This window comes from Acanthopagrus latus, chromosome 12 (genome assembly GCF_904848185.1).
Source record: "Acanthopagrus latus isolate v.2019 chromosome 12, fAcaLat1.1, whole genome shotgun sequence".
Classification (NCBI taxonomy): domain Eukaryota; kingdom Metazoa; phylum Chordata; class Actinopteri; order Spariformes; family Sparidae; genus Acanthopagrus; species Acanthopagrus latus.
The window spans coordinates 16,859,044-16,871,796 of NC_051050.1; the positions used below are offsets into that span (position 1 = coordinate 16,859,044).

General features: G+C 38.5%; 1 protein-coding gene across 4 annotated transcripts in view; it reads right to left on the reverse strand.

Moving 5' to 3' along the window:
• Window positions 1-12,753, reverse strand: part of eng (endoglin) — a 45,181-nt gene that overhangs the window by 16,183 nt on the left and 16,245 nt on the right. The window contains exons 3-4 of one of the 4 annotated variants that reach the window (XM_037117125.1): window positions 10,500-10,642; window positions 3,347-3,463 (exon numbers count right to left, since the gene is read on the reverse strand). The exons of 1 other annotated variant lie outside the window; for it this stretch is intronic. In XM_037117125.1, coding sequence (XP_036973020.1) covers window positions 3,347-3,463; window positions 10,500-10,642 — 260 coding nt within the window. Of the gene's footprint in view, window positions 1-3,346; window positions 3,464-9,139; window positions 9,159-10,499; window positions 10,643-12,753 lie in introns of those variants that run through there. 2 more of the 4 variants (XM_037117127.1, XM_037117126.1) reach the window with 2 other exon arrangements.

Sequence of the window (12,753 nt, forward strand, 5' to 3'; positions counted from 1 at the left end):
GATTTGTCCTTCTCTTCTTCAGCAGCCCAAAGGCTTAAGTGGAAAATAAAGTGTTGTATAAGTACTGTGCCTCTTCATTCTGTAAACACTTAAGCCCACTGACACAATCCATTCTGCTGAAGGAAGCTCTTCAAACTTTTATAGGATGGTACAACGAGATCATTGGCCAGAAATACTTCTGGGAATTCTTCTATTTCAAGTGCAATTTTAAATTCAAATAAACAGAGCTGCACACAGTATGATGGGCCTCGTATTTTGGTACACGTTTGAATTATTTAATGTATTCATTTCATCAGCTTTAAATTCTTCTCCAATTATGTGGACAGTGTGACACATAATTACTGGATTCTGACTCAACAATTATTCAGCTTCCTTTATGTCACAATCGATACTGCAAGTGCTGTACAGATGGATGTTTGACGAAACACAGCTCATAATTAACCAAAATGGGGTAAAGTGGGAAAAAAAAACATGAAAATAGAAACAAAGTGTAAGGTTAGTAATTTTAGAAAGAACTGTATTTTCTATTAATCATCCTGTTCATGTATATCAAGTGTGATATGCTTGTTGAAATAACAAATATCTCCCTTCTGACCTGTCTACTCTGTTTGACTACTTGCGTGTGTGTCCTTGTGTTACAAAGCAAGACAGGGAAAAAAAATAAATGTTGAAAGCCAAGTAAGCCCGAGGGAGTTATCAGCCTTTCTACATGAATATTTGATTGACGCAAGATCAAAAATAGTGTGAAGGGAAACTCCAAAAATAAAAGAGGGAAAACCAGTCACGATAGAACCAGGAAGACGGGGCAGGCCTGAGAGGACAGACGGGAAGAAAAAGGGAAACAATAGTCGTCATTTTAATGGTAACACTGAAATTTACCTTGGATTAGTCTCCATGCAATCAGTTTGATATTACGCATGCTTACAGAGAGGTTCAAGGAACTCAAAGATGTTTTCAGAGGAAAACAAATCTGATGATAGTCTTTTCCTGTAAGACTTCTTTGTAAAGGATGTATGAGTTAGAGATGCAAAGCTTATGCTAATTGACCAGATGCTCTATGCTGGTCCTGCGCATGACTTGCAGCCTTGCTTGATCGACTCCATGTAGCTTGACATGGCTGCACCCTATATTTTATACTACACAGTGTGTTAAAAAGTCAAATACCTGTGATTGACAAATTGTTAATATAATGAACAATAAGTCAGAAGAGTCATGTGACTTTATGGACAAAAATCTTGCAGTAACCATGTTTTGTTTTGTGCTCTGCTTTTTTTTTTAATAACCCTGTGTACTGTGATTGTGACACTGTGCCAAGCTGTCAAGCCAGTGACGTACTTTCTCAGACACAAAACAGATGGTGCTTCTCTTACACTGCAATCTGCAGTAAAACACTATTATCCCCCAGTGATACTGCTCATCCCACGAAAACATCCTGCAGTCACAGGCGATGTTGTCCAGGCTCTCGACAGGACATGATACAGGATGTGGTGTCACACTGCTGTCAGCTTATCACTAACTGATGACACTCCAATAAACATTTCATCATTGTGAATGGTCTGCTGTGGTTTTTCTTAAATTAATTTTTGTCTATTTATAGGTGTTAGCCCATATGAATATCTAGATCTACAATCGTGCTGCTTCTTTTAAAAGCATTTTTCAGCTCTTTTGAGTCTCTTCCAGCAGTTCAAATTCACTTCAGTACAAACAAACTGACGAGTAGGTTATGAACTCTCTAAACATTAGTTTATCTTCACTATTTTGTCACTATGAAATTATTTTTGCGTGATAAAGTGGTAATAACAAGACAAGGCTTATGCAAAGTCTTCCAAGTGATGCATTTCTGTGCGGGAGGAGAGCTCTGACATTTGAGCGTTAGCTGCCAAAGAGCTTTGCACTCATGGGTAATTTAGTCATGAACTCAAACATTGAAGACAAACAACAATCTCTATATCTACATGATAGTAGCAGGAATTAAGGAACCTCTTTTAGAGGCTGCCATTTGGCAGCAGACTGTCAAATCTTAAGCATTCCCATGAAGACAATCCAAAACTGCAAAAGGATAAAATCCGTTCATTGTGATTCTCCTTCTAGAGGAAGTTTCAACTGTCACGATGTACTAATATGAAGTGACTGCCTGTAAGGTGAGAAAAACACATTAATCATTGCACAAAAGTGCAACTTTGACAACGCAAAACCAAAATGTGTAAGAAGGCAGACAATGTTTCTACAAAAGAGCACAGAAGGCTGAAACTGCTTAGCTCACAAACCAGTAGGCTTTGGAATATATTTATTTGCTTTAACCAAAGTTATTACAACTTTACACAAGGGTAAGGTTCTTTGTCTGCAGTAGCTTGACTCTCATGTCATGTCACAACTGACTAGGATCAGTGTTTTTGTGAGGAAATTTGTTTTTTCATCATTAACACACTTAGAATTACTAGTATAATTTTAAGTGACCTCATTTGTTTGGACAATCAGTATTAGTAAGATAGTTATTATACTCAATATTATTTCCTATTTAAGACATGCTATTTAGTTTGGTGACAAAAGACTGCAACATAGTCTGAGAATGCTTTTATTTCAAAACCAAATCTAAGGACCTATTGGTTTGTTTTAAAACATATACATTTAATATTTATATTTAATTTAAATAGTCTGACACACTGCAATAACCAAACTCTGTTAACTGCTGCAACACGTAACAGTATTATTTGTCTATTTGATTACACACTCAAGTGACTGAATAAAAGTTGTTTTGTGGCCTCAATATATTTACTTCACAGACACAATCTTAGATCACTGTGTTAAAGTCAGAAACTAATTTAATTGGAACATTAATTCTACAGCCGATTCCACCAGCCCATTTCGTTTCTGGCCACCCTTAAACTTTTCTCACTGATTTTAATGGTGTGGATAATAAACATACAAAAACACACAAACTGCCTCGTGCACAGCAGCCACATGGGAATATCAATGGAAAGCCATGACTGTCTCTTAACAGGCCTGGAGAGCTGCGCAGCTGTGGCAGTTTGACTGTATGTTCAACAGCTGGCACTTGACAGAAGCTAAGTACATCTGGAGAAAGTATAAAATTATACAATACTGAAAAAAGAACCACTTAGACTGTTGTCCCCACAACCTCTTAATTTATTATGATTAGTTAGTACTCATAGAACAACCTTTTTTATCAATGGCAACCCTCATAATGGAATCACATACAACAGTGTCACATATCAAGCTAATTTATTTTCCCTCCACTCCTTGTATAGCCGCCCATCTTGCATCCAGGAAAATGCTGGATGTGAGCCTGAATGCTGGCGTAGAAACACAAAGAGGTATTACTCACGTAAATGTTAACATTGGCGTTGATTCTGCATAGACAGTAGGCGCTTCCTGGAGAAATGAGGATGATGAGGTTCATTGCCGTGGCATTAACCATCTCCAGCGAGAACATTTTGAGGTCCTGAGGGAGGGAAAAAATTACATTCTTACTAGATTACTTTAAAATAAACCCAATGTACTATATTTCCAGTTTTCACGTCCAGAGTTTATGATTGCGTTGCAAGCAAAGAACGTTTGGCAGTGTAAATCTCCAGGTGGAACACTGGGACTGATTAGGAACATGAAGAAATGGTGTGGCATAAATATCCACTCACCCCCATGAAGGCATCCATATTGGAACAACTGTGCTGCCTATAATGAGTTTTGGTGAGTGTACCATGCTGTGTTCGCACTGTGTTAGACAAACAATTGGATAAACCAAAAAAAAGAAAGACTTTATGAAATGTTTTCAGCAGTTTAAACAATATTGTCTGGCAACAATTTTGCACCAGTTACACAACTCCTAACTGTGCTGTAACGCAGCACAGTGTATGGATACATTTTGAAGATTCTTCCTCCCATTACATGCACAGCACCAAAGATTTTAAGGCGTGACCTTAAGCATGATTGTGCATTAATTTTACGAGTACATCAAACTTAATAGATGACAGATTAATTTATCATTTGCTCTAGCTGTGGGATGTGGGGAAATGTAAATGTAAATCAATTAAACTTCTATCACAAATGTACAAAGTAATAATAATCATTATGACCTTTTTGCACAGATTCAAATCTGCCAAAATGCCAATTTCAAACCATCATTTATTTTGTCTGTAAAATAGAATATGACAATTCCTCTACATGCAAACCTCCCCATCTGGCATGGAGTATCATTAAATGAACAGACCTCAAGCAGATGGAGCAGAGAGACATTCTGCTTGCAGCACTTAGTTTAAAAATAGTTCCAACTGCAATTTAAGTTTGATTCCATTTCTGCCCTATTGCAAAAATCAGTGGGGGGGATGTGACAATTATCCTTATTTTCACAACAATGAAACGTCAACACATACACCTCTCTGGAAAAAGCAGTGCCTGTCATTTGAGGAGGGCTCGCAAAGACAGACAAGAAGCTGTCTTTGCTGTCTGCCTTCGTATTGACAAGAGACATTAATGAGGTATTGCTGCTTGGTTCTATTCTTGAGTCTCTATGCAGTGCGAGTCAACAATAGGAATAAGACAAAAGCAAATCAAAAGTTATCAGAATCATATATTTACATGATGTGCTGTGAGTTGCATGTTTTATGAATGTATGCTTTTTGTCTTGGTAGCATTGAAACTATGTAATAAATTATAATTTGATGTATTTTTTTAACTTACAGCCCAGTGTACTCCCCCCACAAATGGCTGGTCATGTTGGTATTTATATACTGTGTATAAAATGTAATTAACATAATTTAACACATAATGTAATATCTCATTAACCATATTTCCAGCTGAGGGAAACACAATGGCGATGTGATTTACAAATCACCACCACAGTGACTCTATGAATCAGCCTTAATTACCATGCTCCACATGTGCGTTGGGTAAAGCTGGTACCACTGAGTTACGATGAGTAAACCTTTTCATTGAGGACTAATAAGTCTTTGAGTTTACAGTCATTTGTTTCCAAGGTTGCCTTAATTCAAATAAATCCTAGTTCTAATTACTTTGACTCTTGTAATAGACCTAAGATAATTGGGTTGAGAAAAGTAAAATAGTCATGGATTTCAAATTGCTTCAATTGTATGACTCAATGCATTAGAAATGAACAGCTTTTTTTCAAAAAAAAAAAAAAGAAAGAAAGAAAGAAAAGAAATCCAGTGTAATGCTTTTGTGGGAACTTAGCATTCATAAATACAAATTTCTGCTTTCATCCATCTGTGATGCCTATTGACACAAAATACTTTATTCTGTTTATGTGGCGGTGGATTGTTTTCAGAGCCTGGCCTGCTGGGGAGACAATGAGCATGCTGGGGAAACAGTGTGAATTCCTAATATTAAATTCATTTACTTGCTACCTGATGCTACCAGGGTTTGATCCATGAGAATTATGATGAGCTAAGGCCTGTGCGATGGAAATTTTCAGACCAGTGCGGAACAAATTAGGTCTAAGGAGACCATCAACAAATTGCCTGCAAGCAAAGCACAGATGCATTGGAAAGAGACACTTGCATGCCCAGTGCCATGGTCAGAGATCTGTCATCACATACACACACACAAACCATATTAGCAATGCCTTGTACAGCGTGGGCTTTGCATAATGGCTGCTGCACCTCATAAATGTGTTCAGTCTTCTCCTTTAAAATATGGGGCATTGCCAAGGGGGCACTGCAATCCCGGGTGAAAACATGGTAACATTTGTTAATGAAAAAAACGGAGGCAGGATCATCAGTGAAAAAGACCTGCTCAGTGGTGCCTTGCTTTTTGTTGTTGTTTCAACATTTCAACGAGACATCGCTTTCCATCATCTGTTCAGAATTTATAAAAAGACATATGAAACATAAGAGGGACTGAATTATAACTTCCACCAAGAAGGTTGCGTTTTCTTATGAGTCCGCTGGTTGGTTGGTTGGTTGGTTGGTTGGTTGATCAGTCAGTCAGCAGGGTTTAACAATAGCTACTGACCATATTTCCATAAAACTTTGATGGAGGACATGTCTTGTCCCAGAATAGATCCTATACACTTTTGGTGCAGATCAGGATAAAAGGTATAGATCCAGTGACATTTTCTCACTACTTTAACATTGCAAAAAAGGGCTTTTTTCTGAGAGAATAATGCATGGATCTGGAAGAAAAAAATCTTGCATATTCAGGTGGCTGGTATCTATGAGTGAGTTCAATTTGATGGGGATTCGAGATCTGGTGAGCTCAAACTATAGTTATGGTCGGTTTAAAATCTAGAGTGACACCGGGCTATCGAGTTTGCTATTGGATTAAATGTATCTGTGGAAACTTGGTGGAGGTATACGCTCTACAGAATGCCATTCTAGTTGAAAACATGAGTCTCTATCTATCAAAGAAACTTTGCATTGTACTAATCCACTGTTTTCCCAGAAACACCACCTCAGTTTCACCTGAATTGTGTTGCATGACATGCAGTTAATGAATGAATGGCATTTCCTACGGCGTTCATTGTGCCTCACGCAGAGATAACTCTGTGGTGTTTCCCTTAACTACTCTTTCCTAATGAGCTTCATTGTCTTTGTAGTCTTGTTTCCCTACCTTCATCCTTTTGTGACTTTCATTCTTTCATTCTGAACTCCCCAGTCTTGACTGCCTCTGACCCTGATCACTCACCTTTGCTACTTTTGTTCCTGTGCTTTCAAGATACAATTGTTTTCCTCTTCAGACTTTTTTTTTTTTTTCTCGAGAGCATTTTTTGAAGGGCCTTTGCTGATGCAGTTTCCAGTTATTCTTTTGTCTCTCTCTCTTAACTTGAATTGGCTCCGTTGGTCTAGTCTCGGCCTTGTGCCAAGAACCCGACTACCCAAGCCAGTGTGTGACATCAATGGACCCTGTACAAGCAGCTCCTCCCTATGAATTCTCCTGGCCAGTGGCAGCCCCTTGATGCTCCCTTTATAATTCTCTGTGCGGTCAAACTGTGAGAGTAAACTGTGTCTGGCAGATTGTAAATCAGTATAAAAAACAAAAGGGATGGGGAAAAAGGTGATAAGAAAAATTTAGAGGACAAAGGAGGGGGGAGGCGAGTGCAAACCTCCCGTCCGACTGGACATTTTGGCAAGAGATGAAGACGTTCGCCTTCCTCTGTGTTTACAAGAAAAATCTGCTCTAAACAGACAGTCAAGTGTAGATAAGAGGTCTGTGTTAGGAGATCTCATGGCTACTTTCTTCTTTCGTTTGATAATGCATTCACTCATATGTCCAAAAGAAAACAGAATGTGTTAACTTTGTACCACATCCATTGCGTCATACAGACCCCCAAGCCAAATTCCACCCAGAAACCACAGGCCAATTTACACTATTTTAGAAGACTTGAACAAAACTTGAACAAACGCAAACATTTTGCAATGAAATGAGTCTTTCCTTCCTTTTCCACACAAGATAATGTGTCTGTTTTTTCTCTCCAGGCCTTATAAGATGACTGCGAGAAGCATTTCCCTCCTAATATGCTTTAAATCTGTTTAGTCATCAAACTGCTTTTCCTTCAAATTTCCAGTCCATTAAATATGCTGTAACACTGCAGTCCATTAAATGAGACTAAAGACTTGGCAAAAAGCAGCAATATTTATTCCAGAAACCTAGTCTGTGAGGGAAAAGCTTGACCTGCTTGCATAATGTTTGCAATTTTACTTAAAGCCAAGTAAGGAAACACACCTCTTACAGACCCAGGCACCAGACACTTAATGTGTCTTCTGTAACATCAAAACTAAACTTCAGTGTCCTAAAATGTCAAATTCAGAAGAATCATCTGAAGTAAAAGCCCTCACAATGTATAAATCAGCTTAACTTGCTAGTGAAAGTTTCCCTTGACAGAAAAATTATGACATGATTCTTGAAAGCTTTCCAAGAAGAAACTGAGGGATTTCTAGAGGTGATGGATTCAGGCATTGTATTGCACTATCCTGTGCTGGTGCCTGAGCCTAGACTGCACATAGCACATCTACTTCCCTCCTAATAATCACTACCAAATGAGAAAGAATGGCCAACAGAGTGAAAATAAAAAGAGACAATAGACAAACAAGAGTTGCTTAACACACGTTATGTGAAAGTACTACATAAAGAAGTCTAAGTGAGAACAAACAGAAGAAGCAAACAAACAGAGCACGCTGATAAAGAGATGACTAATGTGAGCTGACCGACAATGTTGGACAGTGAAAAATGGAGTCTGGCACAACAATAACAACATATAGATTAAAAGTTTGCTGGAGTTACTTTCTGCTGTCATTCCCCAAATCTAAAGGTTTCACAATCAAAAAGACCCAATACACTGCTTGCAATTATGGTCTGTGTTTGTTTAGCTGTAAAAAGGAATTCTTTAAACTCATAGCCAAAATTGCAGAGCTAGGTTGCCATAGAGGCCTGTTTAGCTGTGGCATGCTGACAAACACCATAGTTCTGTTATGTCTGGCATCTGTTAAGGGTTAGCTAGTCATCTGGCTGATAAAGGTTGCACATGTCGTGTATGTGTTTATATTTCATAGCATGGGAAAAAGGTTTTGAGGGGCTTATTTATTTAAAGATTAGGGTTAGAGTTTGTGCAACAACAATATTAAATGTACAACAACAATATTAACCAAAAGAATGTAAAAAGAGCGCAGATTTAGCATCACACTAAAACTGTTTGACTTGTGATGGACAGCTTGGAAAAACTATTCAAACTCAGTGCAGCAAAAACATATTCTTTTTTGATCTACAGATTCTTCTTCTTTGTCAAATCCTTGAGCAGAGGAGTGAGCCGAGGAGTGTGCGACAGAGGTCTGGTAATCTTACTTACTGTGTCTATAACCCATAATAAGATTTTCATATTTTTAAACCTGTAGCCCACACCGATGATGAATCAAGTGACATCACTTGAGGTGTTTTATTACATAGGAATTTTATCAGATTTCGCCAAACTCTCCCTGGAGCCACCAAAAGCTTTGTAAAATGTTGGTAACATATACAGTAGTACTTCCTAATACCTATAAACAGATTTTTATGTGTAAAATTGGCTCCCACATACCACCAAAAATCATATTACATATATGTTGCTCATTTCTTATCACCTCCTCTGACTCTAGTTTATCTTTTGACTCTATCTATTGGGCACACTAACCTCTCATTAGGTCATTCTGAAGTTGCCATATTTCTCCTGCCTGCCAACTAGCAGAGTTGAGTCAGCTTACCACTCGTCTGCCAGCTGCTCCTTGTTTGCGATTAGCCTCAGTATAGAAACAAGAGAACTATCAGTCAACCTCTGCCAGCTTATCCATTCGTCCACAGAAGAAATTTTGACTCATCATAGTTGGAAAACTACATTTACTGTTCCATGTAAGTGTCCCGGTAGTCTATGACATTGTGATAGTGAGCCCAGGTGGACAATAGCAGGGCTGCAGTCAGTTTTTTTTTTTTTTTTTTTTTGTTTAGGCAGGTTCCTAACTGGGTAAAACGACCAAGACTTATCTGACTGACAGCCACGATAAGAGCTGGTCAAATTCTCTAAATGCTGAGGAAAGGTCCCACAGTGTGTCCTTTCACATCTGCTGTAGTATATATAACACTTGATAATGGTATTATCAAAGGAAAGTCAATAATACAAGGCCTCGTGTACTTGCAGTGTGACTCTCTTGGCACTACGGTTGTCTTGTCTTTCCAAGTCCTTATGAATTGTCAGTCACATCTTTCCTGGACCTCAGGAAATTGTATTCAGGAATACATAGGACACAGGTCATTTTTTTACCATTTAACTGCGGCCAGTGACCCTGGAATGATGAATGATTAAAATATCTCCTGTCACAATGGCTGCTTTGCCTATTCTTCTGATAATTCTTTCAATCTATTAAAAATATTTACTTTTGTACCTTTGTCTTCACCATATTTCACCATATTCTCCAACTCCAGCTTTGACTGTAATGACACACTGCATGCAATGTGACAGAGCTTCCAGATGTGAACATGAAGGAAAAATGTAATTCAACCATATGCTGCATGTTTGTAACAATGAGTGACATGTTCTATTATCTGAGAAAGGTGTAAAATGCACAAAAGGGGAGCATACGTGTGATGCATGAACTGGCAGAAAGCTTCTTACGTGTGACTGGACTTGACATATTGTACCGTCATCCACTGAAAAGGATGATTAATTAGCTGATGAGAACATACCTATGACCGGCATTGGTATTGGATTTAAATGACAAGTGAGCTGAATTGTCAGCTTGACAGATAGCTGTGGTGTAGATTGTGCAGCCTTTTAAATTTATATGTTCGGTTTCCAATTATGATCTGGTCTGCAGAGAGGGTTTCGTTTGCCTGCTGAATTTTATTGCTACTATGCATGTTAAGCAAGTAGCAAGCAAGCATTTTTACTAAAAAAGTGACTTACATATTATCATTACCTGTCATGCATATTTTGTTCACATTTACATAATTAGCACTAGTAGCTTAGCAGCTCATTTGTATAACCTTGACATACTTACAGAGGGGGCAAAGTTCAGGTTGAGGATGTGGACCTCTGTCTTTTCCTCGCTGATGAAGCTGCTCCAACAGCCAATTTGCATCTCGCTCATGGAGATCCACGGGCTGTCTTCAACCTTCTTAGGATCACATGTCTGATGTGAGGCTGAAAGAGATCAAGCACAGATGGTTAAGCAGTGTCAGCAGCATAAATTCAAGTTAAACTAAATGATCTCTTTCCTTGACCACGCAAACTACTGCAATATCATACATCTAACAATGTGACAGATTCCTTGCCTGAAAGGAGCAAACTATGTTAGTAGTCATTGCGAAAGCATGTCCCTGGTCTCAGTGTATGGATGTAAACATGTGGGTAGGACTACATTGTTTAAAAACCAATCTGCCGTTTTAAGTTTATCAGACGTGTCAGGGTGGCGGGCTGCAGTCATCCATCAAGACTGCTCACTCTGCTCTCTGCTGCGAGCCTGCTGTTTAACCTGGGGATCCATGTCTCTAGAGGCTGAATTAATCAAGCCGAGGCTTTGTGGTCATGGATGAGGTTGGTTATAAATGCCTGGTGTTTGACCTGGGTTATGTGTGTCTGTGTATGTGTGTGTTCTATTGTATCACATTGGAGTGAGTATGCACACGTTCAGGATAACCTGTCTGAAGTTGGCGGGACAAAATATTCTTCTGCAAACTTCCTCTTTCCTCAAGGGGAACAGTGGAGAATACAGTGCGAAGGGTCAGATGTCTTTTCTAACTCAATCAGGAATCTCTTTCCTGGACCACCTCCCACCTTTCGCTGATTAGATATGAAAGGGTTTGACTGGGGCATCCTGTGGTACTGCAGTCCTGTTGGCAACTAGGGATGGGTATCCAGTAAGGACGAGAGCTAAATTGGCATCCCCCGAGTCAGTACCAAAACATTGATATCCTCCAAGACAAATGCTGTTGCTAAATCTTAAATTTCCTATAAACTGGAAATCGATTGAAATGAGCCAAAAAATTCAATCTTAAAAGAAAATATCAACACCTAAAAAAATTGGCACAGCTAGCTTAATGGCAGTCTGCAGCTGCTCTTCCAGCCCCCTAACCTGAGTACACGAAGATAATCAACTGACTGGTACTAGAAGATCCTTATTTAATTTTTTAGAAAGGAGGAATAGCAGTATTTGAGAAACAAAACTTTCTAATAAACAGAATTTCTATCTTTTCCAGTTTTTTGTTAAATTCCTTTTTTTGATGAACTCTGGTGTCTCTAGTTTTGATGAATATTATTTGAACTTGCCAAACCCTTAACAAACCTAGATGAGAAAGTCTAACAAAGGGCATAGCCGTTAATGCTAAAAATACATTTTGAATTGAAAATAGCATCAAATTATGACTTTAATATCGGAACTAATATTGAATCTTGTATACTGACAGTCTTGGCATCCCTACAATTTACTGAAATTGTAGTTGCACCCTAATGAAACAATATGCAACAAATACAACGTTGTATAAATCTCAAGCAATGCAATGTGTTTGACTGCTTTAGCAGCACTGATGCTGATGGGTCAAACTGAAAAAGTGTCTCTCTTGACATTGTCAAGTAAAGGTGACACGCATTATGGTTGTAAAAATAAGTTTGTTGTTAAGTAAGGAGACCTCAATCTTTGGCTTCAAGCATTTCAAAATTATTTTCCTAAATTTGTTATAGATGTCAGTCAGCAGTAACAGTTTTGTCAGTGGATTGCACAAGTCAGATGCCAAAGTCTGACCCATTCTCCATCACTAGGAGAAGTAAAATGACAGTGGTAAACAGAAGAATGTATCAGGGCTGTCAAATGTTTCATGTAAAGGATTTTACAACAATTTACTACACAGTCCAGTTGGTTTAGGTTTCCTCTGTAGCAAATAGCTAGATTTACTCCTTAGGATAAAGCCTTAAAGCTACGCACCTCTCATGGGATCAGTCAGAACTACTCTAAATATTAGATAAGCCTATCTACAGTAAGATTAATATTAGCAATATATGCTGAAGCGTCCAATGTGCATGCCTCAATCCCTCTCAAAACAGCTGGTCCTGAGGCACATAAGCGAGCACGTGTGATATCATGGCAGAAACAACTAATTTAGTAAGCAAATGCTGCATGACATACCGCTCCACTGACTTTTATGATGTATTTGGTCTGTTTACCCAGCAGGACACAATCCCTCAGAGAGGAGATGTGGTGTAAAAGGAACTGATGAGAGAAAGAAAGAGGAACAGAGCGAGAAGAGTTAATAGGAAAT